General features: G+C 38.3%; 1 protein-coding gene across 1 annotated transcript; it reads right to left on the reverse strand.

The window, feature by feature from the left end:
* Nucleotides 1-15,744: 15,744 nt before the first annotated feature.
* On the reverse strand, nt 15,745-17,895 carry LOC116248221 (galactinol synthase 1-like). Its single transcript, XM_031620883.2, has 4 exons — nt 17,409-17,895; nt 16,960-17,280; nt 16,312-16,446; nt 15,745-16,198 (listed from the first exon to the last, which is right to left on the reverse strand). The coding sequence occupies exons 1-4, from the start codon at nt 17,742-17,744 to the stop codon at nt 15,980-15,982; spliced, it is 1,011 nt and encodes a 336-aa protein (XP_031476743.1). The 5' UTR covers nt 17,745-17,895; the 3' UTR covers nt 15,745-15,979.
* Between the last annotated feature and the right edge of the window lie 3,636 nt (nt 17,896-21,531).

Below are 21,531 nucleotides of genomic sequence, written 5' to 3' on the forward strand. Positions count from 1 at the left end.
TATTGGATGCCAACTGACATCGTTCAATCATGTTATTGACATTGTGGACCTTCATCGATAGAATGGCCATCTCTTCATATATATGCTCGTACACTTGAGCTTGATATCTGCATTATCGGTAACCATTACTTAGATCTATCATGATCTTCATTGTCGTGATCTTTACCATGCATCGTAATCTCCTCAGCGTCATCTTCAATGCCGCCATCTATGTTGCATCATTTGTTTATTGTTTTCAGTTCTATGTTATGGCGTTAAAGTCTACGACAATTCTGAAGCACAGAGCACGGCCTGCAGACTGCAGTATTGGCAGCTCAGCATTTTTATGCAAGAAGCCCAAAACTGTTCGTCTGCTCGAACTCTTACCGATCCAAACCTAAACGAAGAAAACGAATGGAACTCATCGGTAAACCTACATGTAATATGTAAGACGTTGGTCCTTCGTAACGCATAAAACGTGTATGAACTTCAAATTAATATCTAGTGTGTGCAGTCTCTTTTTATATATAAAAGGAAATTAATGGTAGACATTAAACTTAAAAGATCCTCGTTGTTGTGAAGAACAGTTGTTGGATCATCATAGGTTTTTCTTTTCCTCGTTGTCAATCATAATTGAAATAAATGAAAATAAGCTTGATCTACACTATTTTTAAATCTAATATGTTTCTTAATTTCGAAGGACCACAAACTTTTGAAAAGAAGCATAAAGTACCAATGCCTGTGCGAGAGATGCCATGGAGATGCTTTGGAAAGTTTATTTCAAGCCTATTTGACTTATTCGCACGGATCGTGTGCAGAAGGTGGTTTGTGAGAAATGCACACTTCGGGCACTTCAAATTGCCGGCAATGATCTCCAGCGATTTGAACTTCTAAAGCGAAAGACTTTTAAATTTCGTATAAAAACGGATTTGAACTTGCAAAAGTGGTTTTCCATTCTTAATCTGTCTAGCGATGACGTTCTCTCTTAGGCAGTCTTTGCATGACCTCGGTGAAGGTTTGATCCAATTTTGGTAAATATTTCTGTCCATCTCTCATATATTTGTCTCCATCTCCCTTCTAGTTAAATAGTTGATGTTTGTCGACAAGGATACCAGATTGATTGGTAGTTATTTTTGCTGATTCTCCAAGATGTTCAGGCTTTTCAGTTTTTTTATATTGTATTAGACGTGTAAATTTGATGTCATGTTTTTTGAAATTTATTTTAGAAAACAAGACTTATCGACTTGATTTTATCTGTAACAACCCGACTCACTCTCGGGCTCGGGCCCCTGGTTCGGCGGATCCAAACCCGCCCCCTACTAGTTTCGGTTTCAATCTTAAAAAGGTTATGAAACAGGACAATCATCTCATTAAAGCCCCCCTTTATAAGTCATTAAAGATCTCTTACAATCTTCGATACCAAACTAAACTTATGGGGTGTTACAATCCACCCCCCTTAAGGCACCCGCGTTCGCGCGTGTGGGACCCCAGGTCCGAGTGTTGAACCGGCTCTGATACCACTGTAACAACCCGACCCACTCTCGGGCCCCTGGATCGACGGATCCCAACCTGCCCCCTAGCAGTTTCGCTTTCAATCTTAAAAAGTCTAGGAACCAGGACAATCATCTCATTAAAGCCTCCCTTTATAAGTCCTTGAAGATCCCTCACAATTTTCGATACGAGACTAAACTTTTAGAGTGTTACATTAGCTGTTATTGAACACCTACTTATAACCTTTTATATGTCAAACTCTTTTATTCCTTATTTTACATGTCTTATGAATTGAGAGTCAATTGTCAAGAATTTCTTTTTTTTTTTTGTGCAAACACAAGAACTAACAAACAAAAAGAAAAAAAAAACATTGAACCCCTTCATAAAATCCTATTGTGCTTTGGAGAAATATGTTTTTTATTTTGTTTTTAGGTTTTTCAAGTTGAAAACTATATCTCTATATTTAAATTTAATAAAAATATACATAAGTAGTTATTCATATAATATAGTTGTCAAATCATTTTTACTTTCTTATTTTTATTTTTTTTATTTTTAATGATATTGTATATTTTAAAATTTATAAGTAATGCTTACTCTTCACATCACCATATTAGCTCAACGCATCGCTTTGCATGAATGCACTTTAGCATTTGTAAATATATTTAATTCACTTGCCAAGCTGTTCACATGAGCCTGCACCTTATAAGCAGCTTCCGGACGTTTACTTAAAAGTGGAAGCCAGGAAAAAGGGTTCATCGTCGTTGGCAGTCAAAAGGATGCTTGTGTTAATTATCTACAAATTAAACTCGAACAAGAAATTAGCCCTATTCTTGAAGTTGTTAGGTTGCTAAATATTTATGTTAATGTAAATGAAAGTAGAGAATGGGATAAACTTGACCCTGACAAACAAGTTTTTAATTTAGGTTTTCCTATTCACTGAATTTTGTTGTTCTGATTTTTTTTTTTCTATTTTCTCCTTTGCCGTTCTGTATATATTCATTTGTCCTTAATGAAATTTAGGGAACTGCAGCGTCGTGCAATCCATCAAAAAGTTGCCTGGCCCCGTGGCCCGGCTCGATTATAACAAAAAACAGTTTTTATATTATAAAATATTTGTTTAATATAAAATATATTTTTTAAATATAAAACATATTTTTAAATATAAAATATATTTTATTAATAATAAAAATTATTTTTCTAATATTAATGAGATAGGTCGGCCCCTACTGGGCTCCCACCCTACCCATTCTCTATGCCTACCGCCTACGGCCTCTTCAGTTTTTTTTTATTTTTTTAATCCTAACTCATATTTAAAAAATTTCAAAAATTTTTTAAAGATGTTAAAATTTTTAAACAATAACGTAGTTGCTCCGACAAAAATTTCGTAACTCTTACCCGTGATCAGCAGCATTTCCCGTTTTACAGTTAGTGCTCTACTTGGGTTGTTAGGAATATCACTTATTATATTACTTACTGTAATATTATAATTTCAATTATATGCTGTCTCCCTTCCACTACCATCTTTCTACCTTATTGGTGTTATCTTTCCCATCTTGGCCAACTCTATTTCACATCGATACGAGTTATGTGCATATTTTGTGTACAACAAAATTCTGTACATAATGACCAAAATATTATTGAAAAAACTACAAAAAAAAAGTTTTCAAAAGACAAAAAGAGAATTACAAAAATATTGTTTTATATATATATATTATCAAAAAGCTACTAACTTGACCAAAGTACCCTAAAGAGAGTCATAGGAGATGCACCAAAAGTTTTTAAGTAAGCCAATTGCTAGTGCCGATGAATATATATATATACTTGTCTTTTGGTCGTTGGTGGCAGCATGGCCATGATTTTTTTTTTTTGTAGGTGTTTGAGGGCCCGGGGCTTCATTTTAATTTGCTCCACCATTCATTTTCCAAGTCCACCATCTTCACTTCCCTAAATTGCCAGTGAGAGTCTCCAGCCTGTTGGATAAATTGCATGAATACCGACTTGAGTCCGTCTACTTCGTCCGATTCTAATGCCAGTTGGATCAATTGTTTGAAGTGTGACTCCGCTTCTAATTTCTTCATGTTGAAGTTTAACATATAAATCGTTCAAAAATTTTCAATACTGTAGATGCAGTGCTCAAAACTGCATATCATGAGATTGACATGTTGAATTTTTATTTTCAAAAAATGAAAAAAAATCATATATATATATATATATATGTACATGATACTACCCTTGAATCGATTGCTTGGAAAAGCTAGGATGATACAGTTGCAACTTTGGCAATGTTCTTTGAATCTATCCCAGATATTAAAGCAAATGAAAAACAAAATCCCAGATATTAAAGCAAATGAAAAACAAAATCCCAGATATTAAAGCAAATGAAAAACAAAAGGAGGTTCACGAATGACCCAATTTTTGGGCCGACTTATGTAACACGTACAAAGTGTTTTGTTTACCAAATGACCCGTTATGGGCAGATTCATGGACACATAATTTTACCAAAGTGTCATAATCTTTGGGTGTAAATTAATGAAATAATTATAAAGTGTTCCATCTACCAAAGAATCATAGATGCCAAAGATCACTATAACAATCATGGATTCCTTTACTATTTCCATCTGAAAATGAGACAAGCATTACTTCCCGTGGATCTTGCATAGGAGCTTTTGAGATTCAAGATAAGCTTTTGAGATTTATCCATTATTGTTTCTGAATGTTATTTCTAAGTTGGGGTCATGACCTCTAGCCTCATTTTCAGGAAAAAAAAAAAAAATCTGTGTAACTTCCTAAAATGTTTTTGTTTATCCATATAAAAATTTAAAAAATCATATTTCAGCTTCCATTAAAATTTAGAACCATAATTTGGCCAACCCAATAAAAATTTCCTAACTCCTTAAAGCATTTCCCGTTTTACAATTAATGCCATGCATGCATGTGGTAGTTGGAATATCAATGATATGCCATCTCCCTTCCAAGTTCCAAGTTCCAACCACCTTTCTACTTAACATATAATATTCCAATGACGCCTTGTTCTTCGTCTCTTCCCAATTATATTTGGCACCCACTTTCCCAAGTTCTGGAGGAAACTGGAGATTTTTATTCAGTCTAGCTAATATTCGAGTTATTGGAGGACGCACCCTAAGAAGAGAAGCTAGAAGAATTCCAAGTATTGGGTTTGGTAAGGTTTTGGGGCTTCAAAATGATTTCAGAATTGCTATTTCAGAAACTGAGCTTATTCTTGAGGTTATTAGATTGCTAAAAATATTTATATTAATGTAAATGACAGTAGAGAATGAGATAAAATTCTTGATATATAGTTTTTTTATGTTAGGTTTCTCATTCTCTGATTTTATTTAAACTAAGCTCGTACTTTTACTTTTGATCTGCCCACCTTCCATTAGAAGCAGGGGAAGAGTCAGGGGGCGGCAGGGTCATTGGCCCCCAGCCTCTGCAGATTCTCATAAAAAAATTGTACTTGTAACTTTCAAAAATTCTAACTTTTTTATATAAAAATTTTGAAAAATTAGACTTTAGCTTCTATTAAAATTTTAAAACTATATAATTTAGTCTACTGATCAACATTGCCTAACTCGGCCTGTGATTAGAAGCATTTTCCGTTTTACGATTAGTGCTCTATATGGGGTGGTTGGAACATCCTCTCTGTAATAATATAATTTCAATGACACGCCATCGTCCCTTCCGCCATCTTTCTACGCTATATATAATCCCATTGGTATCTTCTTCTGCATCCCTGGCCAATTATGTTTCACACACATTATCGCAAGATCTAGAGGAAACTGGTAAAGCTTCTCCTCGAGCGGAAGAAAGGGATAAAGATACTAATGTCATGCCCGGTCGTTCCGAAAGAAGGTAACAAATAGGCAAGCAAACTGTTGGAGGAATCGACACTTGTCTTGAAGGTGAAATGGAAGCATCGTCATCGTCAACAAAATTTGAGTTCGATATATTTTTGAGCTTCAGAGGGACGGACAATCGAAAGGGGTTTACTGGCCATCTATATGATCGCCTGAAGCTTCACGGCATATCGGCCTTCAAGGACAGTGATGACCTTGAAAAAGGCCAAGAGATCAATAAATTGTTGAACTTCCATGATCTTTCTACCCATCTTTTCAAAGAGGTATGCGGAGTCGAGATGGTGTTTGAAGGAGATCAGCATGATGGTGCCATGCGGGAGACTCATCATTCCCGTGTTCTTCGATGTAGAACCTGCGGAGGTTTGTGATCAAATTGAACATTTTGCTCCTGCTTTTGAACTATACAAAAGGGATGCCAACATGGACCAGTAGGAGGTGAGCAATTGGAGACGCACCTTAAAGACAGTGAGCAAGTTAAGTGGTTTCCATCTCAAGAATGACACAGACGGTATGGAATCTCTCTCTTTCTCTTCTCTTTGATATATATATATGTATATATATATAGAGGAAGTGAACCGTGCTTTTATTTGTCAAATTGGAGACGTGCCGGTGCCTACCTCCCTTTTTTTCCCCAACTTCCTATAATATATATATAAGTGAACCATGCTTTTGTTTGTCAAATTGGAGACGTGCCGGCGCCTACCTCCCTTTTTTTCCCCAGTTTCCTATATATATATATATAATATAGTGAAATATAAATTCCCAAGCGTTTTGGTCTACTTGTCTAATTATACATAGCAATCAAATTTTAGTCAAGAGCAATACACATAATACAAGTCAAAGAAGCCTACATAATGCTACCTCACTCACAATAGTGAGTTCTACACTCTTATTCTCTTAGCTTCACACGCAGATGTGAAGCTTATTAATTGAACCTACTTATAGGTGATCAGGGATGAAGTGATGGAACGTCCGACCACCTTCTGCAATATTTGTTGTATTTTACGGGAGGAGAATGGGAAAACGAGCTGCATTTTTCTTGAAGCTTATTGTGACTAGCAAACTTCAGAGTCGCCAATGATGCTGGATTCTTGCTCCAGTTGAAACTTGAAAGGCTGCTATAACTGAATGTCTGAGCTAAACTTGCGTCTTTTTATCCAGGTGGCGAACGAACATGTCAAAGGCATCATGCTTCCTAAATGCATAAATGATTTTGATGATACTGACAGAAGCAGCCTCCAAAACAAAGCAACAGGTCAAAGATCAAATCTAGAGAAATGCTTCTGTGCCCAGTGTTTTGAACTAATGCAAAGTCTGAGGATTCTTCATCTTGAGGGCATAAGCTTTGAAGGCAATTTCCAGCATTTTCTTAAAGGTTTGAGATGGTTGGCGTTGGAAAACTGTGGTTTCACTTCCCCGCCTCCTGATTTTGTCCTTGAGAAAGTTACAGTGCTTGATATGTCCGGCTGCAGTCTCTTGGCTGAATGTTTTACTAATAATTCCTTAAAGGGAAAGCTGGTAATACATAGAGGGAGTTCCTTGTGCTTTTCTTTTTTATATCATGTACCTGCTTTCGCAAAACCTGAAGGTTTAATGCTTAAAAATTTTGCAGGTCCTCCGTAATTTGAAATTTCTGAGTCTTGCTCGGACTGCGATATCCATCACTCCTGATTTCACCAATGTCCATTGCCTCGAGCAACTGATACTTAGTGACTGCACAAAGTTAACTAAGGTTGACGATCTTGAAGCTTCTGACTGCACTCAACTGAGAGAAATAAACATTTCCGACCTCCAATCGTTGATGAAGCTGGATCTTCGAGGTTCTGATTTGTTAGAAGACATCCACGGTCTGGAAAATATTTCGAATAATTTGGAAAGTCTTGTTTTGCCCAATCCAGCATGTGCCCTTAGCGACAACTTCAATGAAAGTTTTTTCAAGGTACAATATCTTTTCTCTTTAGTATCGTATTGACCACCATGGACGTTATCATATGCATTATTTTCTTGCTTAGAAATAATATTCATCTCAAGATTATGCAGCTTGGAGCATTGTCACTGATGGTCCTCAGTTCTGTAGCTCTAGATCTGATAGAGCATGTGGAGGATAGTGTGTCTGACATACATGGGGAGGACTGTCCCAGAGGCAATAAAGCTAGTTATATCTGGGCATTAGAGTGTCAAATAACCATAATAAAGTTGTCATATCTGGGCGATACCGTCGCGCCTTTACGGCAAGGGTCGGCCTGACACAGGAAGACGCCGATAACATCAGCTAAAGATTTGGTACTAATCAAACAAATGCATCATGAATAGGTGACTTTACCTTTTTGTTTTAGGCCAATCCTTGGACAGGCGAAGGATAAGTTTATCACATTTGGCAGTTTGTCCTTCTTGGTAGTTTACTTTCTTTAGAAGCAAGTTTTCTCTATCTATTAGTGCTAGAACCGCAGCTTCTCCAAGAAACGAGCCTTTATATATATATATATATATATATATATATATATATATATATTACCTTATTGACAATTCTAAAGCTAATTGTTGTTTTCAGATTCGTTTTAATGTATTGCTAACCATTCCCTGCAACAGAAAGCAGCATTTCCATGCTTGAGTACGTTTGCCGTCGAAAGCACAAGGAACATCAGAATTGAACCGTTTTTGCAAGGAACTACCGTCCCTGCGTTAACGGAGGTGCCAGGAAAGTTCACTCCTCCTTCTGGTGTCAAGGATATTCTACATGAAAGCGAATCGTCTACACCAGCAATATCATGGGTTAAACGTGGGCATCTGCCTTTCTTGCTCCCAATGTTCCCTACTCCAACCTGAGCAGAGCCCAGTTCACCTTCAATAGACTGCCCGCGTTCGAGACCACAAGACATCTGGGAGGCACTCGCCTGAACTTACGGGAGGACGATGAGATCATCTTGCAATTAAGAGGTATGGCTTCTGCAACAATCGAAGTGAAAGCAGATATGTCAAGGCTTTCTCGATTTTCTGCTTCTTTTGAATGGATGGTCGATCCGTCGGCGGTCGCTAGGAGCCCAGGAGGATTTTGGAGAGGGAGGTCATTGTGAAGCGCACGCTTCGGAATTTCTAGATTCTTGAATCACGGTGTTTTGAGAGAGATAGGGTTGAAGTTGCTGACAATGGGTTGCTGATAATGGATCTTTTCTTAAATTTTCTTGCCCATTTTACATGTAACGGTTATTCACTCGCCATATAAGGTGAATGATGATTGTAGAGTGAAACAACACACAAATCATAATTACAACGAGTTTCCTCCTCCTTTTTGAATGGGTTTAATTACTTTACCTGGGCGAAATCTGATAAACTTTTCTTGAATGGAAAGTCTAGGTTCGGTCATGTTACCGGCAGCAAACAAAATCTGTTGATGGTGATTTGAAGCTTGATGAATGGAGTCAAATGACCATACTATTATGTCATGGCTCTTGAATTCAATGAAGAAAAAAATTGCTAGTGAATTTTATTTCCTTGAAACTGCCAAAGACATGTGGGAGGCAGCTCTAGATCTCTATAGCCAGCAATATAATGTCGCTAGAAGATTTCAAATAGCTAAGGAAATTAGTAAGCTTAAACGAGGAAATATGACCTTCACATAATATCTTGGACAACTTCATGCTTTATGGGATAAGTGGGAATCTTACACCCTTGTTGCGACTGATGTTGTGACTCTAGAAAATATCATACTCGGGTAAAATTTGCTTAATTAAACATCTCAATCAATTGTTTGATTATTGGCTGCTTTCGCAAACGAGATTACCTGAAGGTTAATGCTTAAAAATTTTGCTGGACCTCAGTTATTTGAAATTTCTCAATCTTGCTGGAACGGAGATATCTGGCACTCCTGATTTTACCAATGTCCGTTGCCTCGAGCAACTGATACTTATTGACTGCACAAAGTTAACTAAGATTCACGAATCTATTGGGGTACTGAAGAGCTTGTTGAGCTTGGACCTAGGAAGATGTAAGATTCTGGCAAAATACCAGACTCTGTTTGCAAATTAAGTTCTTTCAAGTCTCTTGATCTACGTAAGTGTGCCCAAGTTCCGTGTTTGCCTGAAAGCCTGGAGAATATGAAAGCACTGCAGAAGCTTTATCTTGAGAGAAGCATTAAAACCTTACCTGATTCAATAGGAAGTCTTAGAAGACTTGGAGTTCTCTGTCTTTGAAAGGTTGCAAGGACCTGGAAACATTGCCACGTTCCATCAGAAATTTACGTTTACCACTGCTGATAGTCCAGACTTTCTTTGACTGATGATACAACCGAATAGATGCCTGATTCTGTGGAACATATGACAAATCTTAGCTCATTGTTTTTGGATGCATGATGCTCAAAGCATTACCTGCCTACATTGGTTCACTGAGAAGAATTAAGGAACTCACGTTGGACTGTATGCGGATTACAAGTTTACCTAACTCTGTTGGTGGACTCAAGGAACTTGTCACCTTCAAAATCATCTGTGCGAGTTTGGAAGCTCAGGATTCACTCGGAGGATTAGAAAAACTTGAAGACTTGCATATCGATTGCAGCAGATTAACATCTCTACCTCACAGTATTGGACATCTGAAAAATCTTCGAACGCTTCTGTTGCGTTGCAGCAACCTGGAAGACTTGCCTGCTTCAATCAATTATTTGGGAAGACTTCAAAGGTTATGGTTAAGAGATTGCCATAATCTGAAAAAGCTAACGCTTGCTCCCATACCGCAGCAGGACAGTCCACAGCATTCTGCATTATCTCAGCCGTTCTCGTCAAAGAGACCAGAAGAGGGTGGGCATGGTTCTCTTCTACAACTTTGTTCTTCCTTGCACGATCTTGAAGCTTCTGACTGCACTCAACTGAGAGAAATAAACATTTCCGACCTCCAATCGTTGATGAAGCTGGATCTTCGAGGTTCTGATTTGTTAGAAGACATCCACGGTCTGGAAAATATTTCGAATAATTTGGAAAGTCTTGTTTTGCCCAATCCAGCATGTGCCCTTAGCGACAACTTCAATGAAAGTTCTTTCAAGGTACAATATCTTTTCTCTTTAGTATCGTATTGACCACTATGGAGGTTATCAGATGCATTATTTTCTTGGTTAGAAATAATATTCATGTCAAGATTAAGCAGCTTGGAGCATTGCCACTGATGGTCCTCGCCTCTGTAGCTCTAGATCTGATAGAGCATGAGGATACTGTGTGTGCCATACATGTGGAGGACAGTCTCAGAGGCAATAAATCTAGTTATATTTGGGCATTAGAGTGTCAAATAACCATAAGAAAGTTGGTCATATCTGGACGATACCGTCGCGCCTCTACGGCAAGGGTCGGCCGGACAAGCAAAACGGCGATAACATCAGTTACAAATTTGATACTAATCAAACAAATGCATCACGAATAGGACTTTACCTTTTTATTTTAGGCCAATCCTTGGACAGGCAAAGGATAAATTTATCACATTTGACAGTTTGTCCATCTTAGCAGTATAAATAAATAAATATATATATATATATATACATATATATATATATATACCTTTGTCCATTATTGACAATTCTAAACCTAATTGTTATTTTCAGATCCATTTTAAAGTGTTCCTAACCTTTGCCTGCAACAGAAAGCAGCATTTCCACGCTTGAGTACGTTTGCCGTCGAAAGCACAAGGAACACCAGAATTGATCCGTTTTTGCGAGGAACTACCCTCCCTGCGTTAACGGAGGTGCCAAGAGAGTTCACTGGTCCTTCTGGTGTCAAGGATATTCTACATGAGAGCGAATCGTCTACACCAGCAATATCATGGGTTCAACGTGGGCATCTGCCTTTCTTGCCTCCAAATGTTCCCCACTTCATGCCTTTCTTGCTTCCAAATGTTCCCCACTTCAACCGCTGCTTGAACGGAGCGCAGTTCACCTTCGATAGACTGACCTCTCCCATCCTGGTATCAGTCGTCGTAGACAACGGCCATCTCGCGTTCGAGACCACAAAGCATCTGGAAGGCACTTGCCTGACCTTATGCAATGACGATGAGATCATGTTGCGATTAAGAGATATGGCTTCTGCCACAATCGAAGTGACGGCAGACATGTCGAGGCTTTCGCAACTTTCTGCTTCTTTTGAATGGGAGATGAAAAGGCACGATGATGTAGAGAGGCCAGTGGCTGGCTAGCCACACCAAACGCCTCAATGTCTTGTGGAAGAAGCCACTCACTGTTCATCTGCTGGAACCCTTGCCGATCAAACGCCTCAATGTATAAGCAACGAAAAAGAAAAGAAATTAAGTTCTTAAGTTGGAATTCGTCGGTACTCTACGTGCAATATATAAGTCGTTGATCCTTTGTAACGCACAAAACATGTATAAGCTTCAAGCTAGTCTCTAGCGTGTGCCATCTCTTTTTATCCGTAGAAGCAAATTAATGGTAGATATTAAACTCAAAATATCTTTTTTGTTGTGAAAAGCAGTTGCTGGATCATCATATGTTATTCCTTTCCTCATATTCAAATATGAGTTAAATGAAAAGAAGCCTGATCTACTCAGTTTTCAAATCTAATAGGCCTTGTTAATTTTCAAGGATACAAAACTTTTGAAGAGAACCATAAAGCATGAATGACTGCACGAGAGATGCAATGGAACCGGAAAAATGGAACCCGGGGCTCGGCCGGCTACTGCCGGCAGGACAGCTAGACCAAGCAAACCTATACCGTAGATTGTTTAGCTTCCTAAAGCCTTTGCATGGAATGGGTCAGTAGAACAGTACGCATATTCGAGAATTGAACTAAGGGGAGCATCAGAATTATTTGAAGATCGCTGAGCCCTGCAAGCGTTGTTGCTGGTTGCCTTCTGTAAGCCCCCCATCCTTGCGCCCCTGTAACACCTTCCATAGTTATTCTTACCCTGATTTTGTTCGATTTTATTTGTTTCTTTCTGTATTAACAAATTCATTCTGGATACTTGTTCTGTATTCTGAACCGAGATATGCATAACGAAATCTCACAGACCTAATGGAATTCAAAAACTTTTTCTTTCTCTATCAGTCGTACTCTTGTTCTTCCCCTGTTTCGATTCCTCCCCTTTACTGCTCTACCGCTCTCTGTTTTCTACAGTATCGTTTCTGCACAAGAACTACATATTACGCAAATATGTATGTGTATGCGCATTGAAAGTTCTTTTTCTCTCTTTTGGGAGAGAGACTGAGGGGCGTGAAATCCATTGACAAACAAAGTCTGGTGACAAGACATCAACAATCAGCAAAAAAGCAATAGAAGAAAAGAAAAGAGAACCAGAAGAAGTACAAAAGCAAGAGGGACTTGTAATATATAGAGAATGTTTCATCGTCAAGCTTATCTTTTATTTATGTATGACTTCAAACATGAACCACATTTTGTGAATATTTTTCCAATAAGATCTGATTTTCATTAAAATTACCTTATAAAAACTGAAAGTAATTTCTGTTAACCTCCGAAAGTTAATTGAAAATGTTTCTTAAATCACGTTGACAGTTTTATCTCAAGTTAGCAATACTTACTTCACACCCATATTCCATAGTTAATTTTTATAAAAAGATCAACCATATTAAAATATGGCTCAAAGATTGCTGATACTTTTTTCTACATTATTAACATAAAAAGCAACCCCAAGAGAAAGTTCTCTATTAATTTGATAACACACAGTACTGCCGTGTGGATTGGGGAAATTAAGTTTAAAAGTCCTTGCTTTCACAACATCGAGCATTCATAAGGAAGGTTTCCAATAGTTACTCTTGATAATGATATATTTTCTTAGTCATTATGCTCACAACCGTTTCGATCTTATATTTCGTAAGGATAACATTTAAACGTGAGATCACGACATGAACATTGGCAAGTTCTTTCTCCGGATGGAAAATAGAGAAACCATGTGACCCGCTTAGATTGTGATCTTTGACTCCAATCACATGGAGAGATGTATCCATTGTTCTTTGAAGACTGAGAAATAATCCTTGTCGATGTAATAATCCTTTGACTGCTTCTATTGACCAATATCGATACTTATCCATCTTCACGATAGGAACTTTCCTGGAAATTTTTCTTGGCAGCCATTTCTTCATAAATATCTTATCTCCCGGTCGCTGTTTACTATATGACTGTGATCTGTAAAGCCGATATTGCCTTCATCTCTAAATAGAAAACCTGTCCTTATGGCTTTTGCTACTGATGCTGGGTGAGATATTAATGCTCTGAAATCCTGTTTTGTACCTTTTGGGATCTTAGAGGAAGATTGTATTGAAATCTCAAACCAATTACGCTGGAGAAAGGCCGATCTCTCTGTCTCTTATTTGGGTTTCCCTCTCTTCACAAGAAGAATGAAAGTAGAGCATTGTAAGATGGTCATGAAGAAGGTTTTTATAAATGCCCCCAGGATGGAAAAGTCGGCTTCTACTATACTCGGTAGGAATTTTGCTTAATTAAACATCTTCTCAATCAATTGTTTGATTATTGGCTGATGTGTTCCTAAGCAAAATCTATTGCTCATTGAGAGGGAACGTTGCAATTTGCTTTGGGAGAAAGTGACTCTCAAAGGAAGTTCCACCTTGTTAGTTGGAAATGTCTTTGTGGTGTGATGGTGGAATGTGGAGTTGGCTTGAAAAGTCTTTGAACCACTGACAGTCTGTAGCTCTCAAAGTATACATAACTGATTTGAATTGGTCCAAGTGTATAATATTAATTCTGTTCCGTTTCGGTTGTGTAATAATTAAAAGTTTGATTTAAATTCAGTTGTGAATTTAAAGTCGGATTTGAATTTCAAAATAAAAATTTAGATTCAGATATAGTGTGCACTCCGTGTCCTAAGCCCAAGCACACATGCAAATGTTCGGTTCTCCCAGGATTGTGTGAAGTGTATTTTGGTCATTTACAAAAATACATAGATATTACAGGTATCTAAAGCTATTTTTGGATTTTCCTGTTTACCCTTATAGGAGAGTTTTTCTTTTTACATATGAAGGACTTTCTGGACATTGCGTGGCTCTAACATGCACCACTGGGGCCACAAGTGGGCCGAACATAGAACCTGCTTCGCCTTCGATACCCTAATGTACTGCATGTTTTTTAAGGGATGATAAAGCAAATATATGCAAGTTTTAATCTAGCTCTTTGATGATCTACAAGGGCCATGGGCCCATCTAAAAAAAAAAAAAATTAAATTTACATGTTAATTTTAAAAAAAATCATTTGTCTAATATAAAAATGTTGAAAAATGATATTTCGGTCTAGTTAAAATTTAGAAAATTTAATTTGAGCCTCTCATAGAAAAATTTATGGCTCGGTCCTTGGATGGCAAGCCATGACTTTTGAGCATCACGAAGTACTTCTTTCCCCACAAGGACAAACAGGGAAACCGTGTTCCCCCTGGATATATCAATACCAGCTTTGACTCCAAGTACCACACATCTTCCCTAGAGAGACTGAGACCTAATCCTCTTCATTGTAATTAATCCTCTGGTTGTTTCCCTTGTATAGATCCGTCTTCATGATTGGAGCTTTTGAGGAAACTTTTCGAGTTTCAATGTGTTTCTACTTTCTAGTGTAGTCATCAAAAAATCAAAATGTCTCTTACAATAACATAATTTTGTAGTAGAAATATCAATATTTAATTTTCATAAAAGCAATCTTTTGAATTAAAGCATGCTTTTAGACTATCATAAACACTCTGTAAGAAAATAAGTTCGTCTTTTTTTTTTAAAGGAAAAATTAAGTGGTGTTGCTTGGTCCTTGACCTAAGCGTTCTAAATATGAAGTGTGAATTCGTGGCTCATAAAGAAGGCTGATCCAGATAGAAAATTGACAATGACATGCTGCCCTAAGCGACAGTTAAGAACTACTTTATTACTTGTTTGGGCCCATGAAAATTCTAACGTGTTATCTGCAACGAAGATAAGAGAGGAAATTATTGAAGTTTTCCTATCCTCGTGCTAAAATAAACACAAACCTTCAAATATCATTTTCAAGACCAATTAATTCTTTAGTGCAAGTCAAAAACCGCACTGTGTACATTTTGGATCTTATCAGAAGTGATGCAATATCATGTCCGGAAGGAAAGTATGCATATCAAATTATAACCCTTTCTGAATCATTTTGAACTATAGTATGCATGGAAGCATCCGCACCACAAAAATAAAGGCATTAGAGAGATAGTTCAAATTAAAACCACTTTAATTCATGCCAGTCAGTGGATTAATTCACTTTGAATTATTCAAACCCGATTTAAGCATGATTTCTACTTATTCTATTGGTGTCATTTCTGCAAAAGTCGTGTAACCACATGACACCAATTTTTTTTTTATTAAAATTTTAAAATACATTTATTCTTAAAATTAATCATCTCTATAATGTGCATGCCATGTATTTGAATAGTTTTCGCATTTCATATGTCGTTTATATTGTGACACTGTCGGTTTCAATGTTCCAACCGATGTCTCTGACATGCATCTGCAACCAGGGAAATGGAGAGAGAAACAAACACACACAATTGTACACCTCAAGAAGTTTGATAATGAAGATGTGGCTGCTTGGAGCTGCTTGGAGAGATAAGGTGATCAATAATACAATACATGTCTTATTATACTACTGATATGAAGGTGATCCAGCTAGCCGAGATCAAGCAGCAGATGGTGCAGGGATGAAGTTTATTGCAGGCTCAGGCATGTCAGTCATAAGAACCGCCCTTGGCAAGCTCTCTCCCACCATGACTGGGTCCTCTTCCTTGAAGTCGAGAGACTTATCGTTGAAGATATCCCACCATTTCTGCACTAGCATCTTGATATCCTCCCTGCCCATGTTAGCATCTTTGCCTGTGTACCTCCAAGGTTTGGAACCCTACAATGAAAAATCAACAGAGAAACAAAATAACATAAATAAGTGAGAAAATCGATATAGTATTTCAAGAAATAGTTCATAATTAATTAGAAAAATGAAGTATTGATACTTACAGCAGCACAGTAATGCACCACCTTGACTTTCTCTAGATCGACCTTATCGGGGTGGCGCCATAGCATGGCTAGCACCAAGTTGTAAACCAGTGGGATGGGCTTGTAAAATTTTTCGAAGAACATGTTCAAGAAGTCCTATATTGAATTTCAAGATAAATAAGATAGCATTCATTACGAAAATAAGCATGATGACGATGATGATATGTTCAAGACAAAGTAGAGGGATGTGAGATGATGCTGATGTTGAAGTTCATTATCACCATCGTCATTAACGTGGTCACATGACAAACTACAATGATAATTGCAGGTGCCAGATTGATATTTACCAAGATTCTGTAACTGAATCAATGTATCGAGAACATCTTCATTCTTTTCTGTAAGCTTCTGAAAGATTTTACCCTAAGAAATTACATGTTGACATGCCTTTGACACCAAATTTAATGCATCTTTCTAATGAACAAGTACTGATTATATGTAAAGCAAATATAAATTTTAGTTTAATAAAAACTCTCTCTCTTTAGATCTCTTATATATTGTTGGCAAGGACCAATTATCCGTCCTTGTCTTCAAGTTACCTGGCGATGAAAATGGGACCATGACAGAGAAAACTTGATGAAGAGAAAGGAGAGATAGGACCCGGGGACTTACCTGCTCTGCAAATGGGGTAGGAGGAGTGACCTTGAGGGTCTCAAGGAGGCTGTCACAGGTGAGCGTACTGGGCTCAAACACAAACATCCCAGCGTTGAAGTAGGGTGCTGGTGGCGGTCCCATTTCAGCAGGCCAAGCCACCTTCTCCGGGCACTGCTGGCAGTAGCCAATGGAGTACTGAGGCGTGTGGCTCCATGTCTTCTCACAGAAGCAGTCCATAACAGCATAGAAGTATCCATCTGCTGCATCAAACAGGTGGTCTATGTTCTCATACACTTGGATGTCTGCATCCAAGTAAACCATCTTGCTGTACTCCTCAAACTGCACCACATACACAGCAATCACCAAGAAACATGTCATGACATCATCATACACATAATCATCATCATCATCTAAGTGCTGTTACCATGAAAACAAAGCGAATTACAAAGTTTTCACGAGTTAATTACCCCCCATATACGGAGCTTAGAGTAGTTGATGACGTAGTAGGCCATGGCGAACTGGACTTGGTTTTTCGGCGGGTATACGGGCTCGATCTCGCGAACTATGCAGCCCTGTGAAGTAAGGACTTTCCGGTGTTCCTCCGGTACGTCCGGCAGGACGGCGACCACCAACGGGTATGCGCTCTTCACCTTACGCAGACCCTTTACCAGGCCGACGACTCCTTTGACGTAGTCGCCGTTTCCGGCTAGGAAGGTGACATAGGCACGCTTGGAGTAGCCAGCGTTGAGCGTGGCGACCTTGCCGGTGCTAGTGACGGTACTAATAGGTATTCCCGGGGCCATGTCTCACGCTAAACTAATTACAACGTCGCCGCCCTACTGGTTGTCAGTTTTCCCGGCGCCGGAAAACTAGAGTTGCGATCTGATAAAGCAAAAGGACTGACACCCAAGTGGAATAAGTTGCTAGAGAGCCAACTTCTCCTCCTGGTTGAATGAGCTCCCCCTCCGACCTCCTTAAATAATTGCCAGATGACAAGCAAATTCGGCCCAAATGACACCAAATTCAGATTCAGCCACTCGAAAGTCGAAATTGAGCGATGGAGTCAATTTTCCCGGGTTTTATTTCAATGTAATATATTTCTCCTCATGTTTGTCTAGCCGGCGGTTGATCAAGCAATAAGAGCCGTCCATCTCCACCCTTGGGGATCAACGGCAACCATGTCAGTTCTTCAAACTTTCATTCCATTCCAACTGCCTAGCAAAATAAATTTTAAAAAATTTTACTTGTTTTATATAAAATTATAAAAAATAATATTTCAACCGTAATAAAATTTAAAAACTTTAATTCACTTTATATTGATGAAAAATTTTTGGTTCCGCTCTGCCCCCGTCAACGGAGGCCGTCGCTTTCACGACCGACATGAAAAGTGCGCTCCTATCTTATAAGTCCATAGCAGCATGGGAATGCAAGTAGAGATTCACGTGGTATAATCTACGGCTGGTTCGTTACACGTGGAAGTTTCTCGAAGCATCAAAGTGGAAAACATTGTTAACAGTCCGATTTGCTAGTCATGCTTTTCACTTTACCTATCTTTCTAGAATTTTTTTTTTAGTATTAAATATTATAAATAGCTTATGTACAGATTGATGTTAAGAGAGATTCCCTGTTAGAGTTTCTATTCCAATTTGATTTACATTGAAAATTTGTCGTCAGACAAAAGATCCACGGTTTTAAAATCCATATGAATCCCAAAATCAAGATAGTTAAAGGATGTGTTTGATCCTACATTGAATTGAAATTTCTTTAACTCCAAATTTCACCACCATGTAAGGATAAAGGTTTGAGATCCTCCCGGTAAATATGTAAACAAAACCTCAAATGGGTTGGATCGCTTCAAGATCAAGTCTCATATCTATGATTGTTTGTTTATTGTAATAAATAAAGACTAAAGACACGTAAACTAAATGTGTAAATTAAATTTTATAGTATTCGTTACAAACTCTAATTTAAGCATCAATTTTTTTAAGATTTTCTTATTATTATAGTTTCACTTCAATTTTATGGTCGTCCAAGTTTCCCTTTGAAGCTTGAATCCAATTCTTTGGCAACCTACAACTTGCTAGAATGGCAATTGCAATATTGAAAGCGACTTGCATATGAAAATGAGTGAAAGTGGACATTTATAGGGCGAAAGAGCCAATTTATAGACTTTCGTTCTTCTTATAGGGGAGCTAATATTGGCCGCTGATTGCATTCAAGGGTCCTCCATCTTCATTGTAAAATGGACGCCGGTGATTTGCGCCATGACAAAAGCTAAGATTATTGCCATAAAATAATCTATGAAGCAGTAGTCGATCTTCACCAAGAACAATTCAAACGCAAGTGGCTGGCAATGGTAGGGCCTGGACTGGCAATGGTAGGGCGTGGAAGGAAGGAAAAGGAAGGCGAATGTCGGCAGGAGCTTCCAGACGCTGGTATGTTCTCGAATTTATAGACTGAGGCGATTCTCGCTTGAGAATAACCGAAGATTCGCGAGTACAAAACTTGAAGTGGGCAGTAAGGCGAAAAATGTGAACGGTGTGATGTTGAAGATTTGATAAGGGCCCCTTTAACGTATTTATTACTCAAAAAACAAAGAGGAACAGGAACAAACAGGGAATAAACAAATACAGCAAACAAAATGTGTCAATTACAGCAAAAGGTTAAAAAAATTAAGTTTCAATAGTGTCACTATTCTCTTTACACACTAAACCTTCTTAAATAAGCGTGAGGAGTATTTCATTCTACCCTGAAGATACCCTCAAGATGAGAGCTAAAGTCCGTACTCTTCCCTCCATTCTTTGCTACTAAAGACTCAACGGATCGTATTTGAATCTAATATATCTTTAACCATATATGCTTTTTCAAATAATCACACATGCAGATTCGATAATAAACGTCATATCTGAATCTAAAATCCAATTTCACCACCCGAATTCAATTCGAATCTGATTTTTATATTCATATCCAAATCCAAATCCAAATTTTGATTCGAATTTTGATAATTTTCAAAAATTAAGAGCATTAAATATCGAATATTTGGCTAAAAATAAATCCGATCTGACTTCGTACTCGAATTTGATCATATATTTACATGTATCCGAATACCAATCCAATCAAATGTCATTTTTTGAATCCAAATCTAATCTAATCTCTTAATTGGGTATTAAATATTTTTCATATCGGATTTTTTGGATCTGCTTAATTGAATATTCAATTCAGATCACGTAAGTACCAGTGTATTGGGTATTGGTGTAGTCGGAGTCCATCGAAAAGTGTGTCGAGAATGTACCTTCTGCCCCTTGGAACATTGTTGTTGATATACCCGAAAATCTCACACATGTTTTACCTTATTGACAATTCTAAAGCTAATTGTTATTTTCAGATCCATTTTAATGTAGTCCTAACCATTGCCTGCAACACAAAGCAGCATTTCCACGCTTGAGTACGTTTTCCGTCGAAAGCACAGGGAACATCAGAATTGATCCGTTTTTTGCGAGGAACTACCCTCCCTGCGCTAACGGAGGTGCCAAGAGAGTTCATTGGCCCTTCTGGTGTCAAGGATATTCTACATGAGAGCGAATCGTCTACACTAGCAATATCATGGGTTCAACGTGGGGATCTGCCGTTCTTGCTTCCAAATGTTCCCCACTCCAACCGCTGCTTAAGCAGAGCGCAGTTCACCTTCGATAGACTGTCCTCTCCCATCCTTGTATCAGTCGTCGCAGACGACGGCCATCTCGCCTTCGAGACCACAAGGCATCTGGTAGGCATTAGCCTGAACTTATGCAACGACGATGATATCATCTTGCGATTAAGAGATATGGCTTCTGCCACAATCGGCAGATATGTTGGTGCACTCCCTTGATTCACACTCAATCGCTTCCTTTTTGGTAATGGCAAAATGAAGAGGGGGAGGTCGTAGGCTGCAACACACCAAGGAGAGGGAATACAGAGGCGCAGAGAGGAAGCAAGGGTAGAGGGTGAGAGAGCAAAGAGGACGGCAGGGGAGAGAGAGAAAAGGGAAACTTTTCTTCTTTCTTTTTGGGTGTATTCTTCTCAACTTCATTTTTAACATTAAAAAGAAAACATAATTTAAAGAAAACTAAAACTTGACCCTCAAGCCAATTACTGGGTAGTTCCCATGATCTCCTTTATTTCACCCTCAAGTTAGTAACCGCTGGTCAATCCCCATGATCTTCTCTAGTTTAGCTAGAGTGTGGCACCATTTTCTCCACCACCCATGATCTTGAGAACCGCACACACAATCTCCTCACATTCTCCACTTCTCTTTAACTCCCCACCATTTGGAATCGATGGATGAAAGGACGCACTCACACTCACACATGTTCCCACAATCTCCTCCATGACAGGAGTTAGAGCAACATTCTCCCCCCTAATCCTTATGTGGCCTGAGATGTCGAACACCTAGCAAGTGTCGTAATGTTGCCAACCTTACTGCCGGCAATGTTTTGTCAATAAATCCGCTTGTTGCTCATTTGTTTGCACAAATTCCACAACAATCTATCTTCTTTCAACACATTTGCATATGAAATAGAACTTAGTGTCAATGTGTTTGCTGCGTCCATG

The sequence above is a fragment of the Nymphaea colorata genome, chromosome 2 (genome assembly GCF_008831285.2).
Source record: "Nymphaea colorata isolate Beijing-Zhang1983 chromosome 2, ASM883128v2, whole genome shotgun sequence".
Taxonomy (NCBI): Eukaryota; Viridiplantae; Streptophyta; class Magnoliopsida; order Nymphaeales; family Nymphaeaceae; genus Nymphaea; species Nymphaea colorata.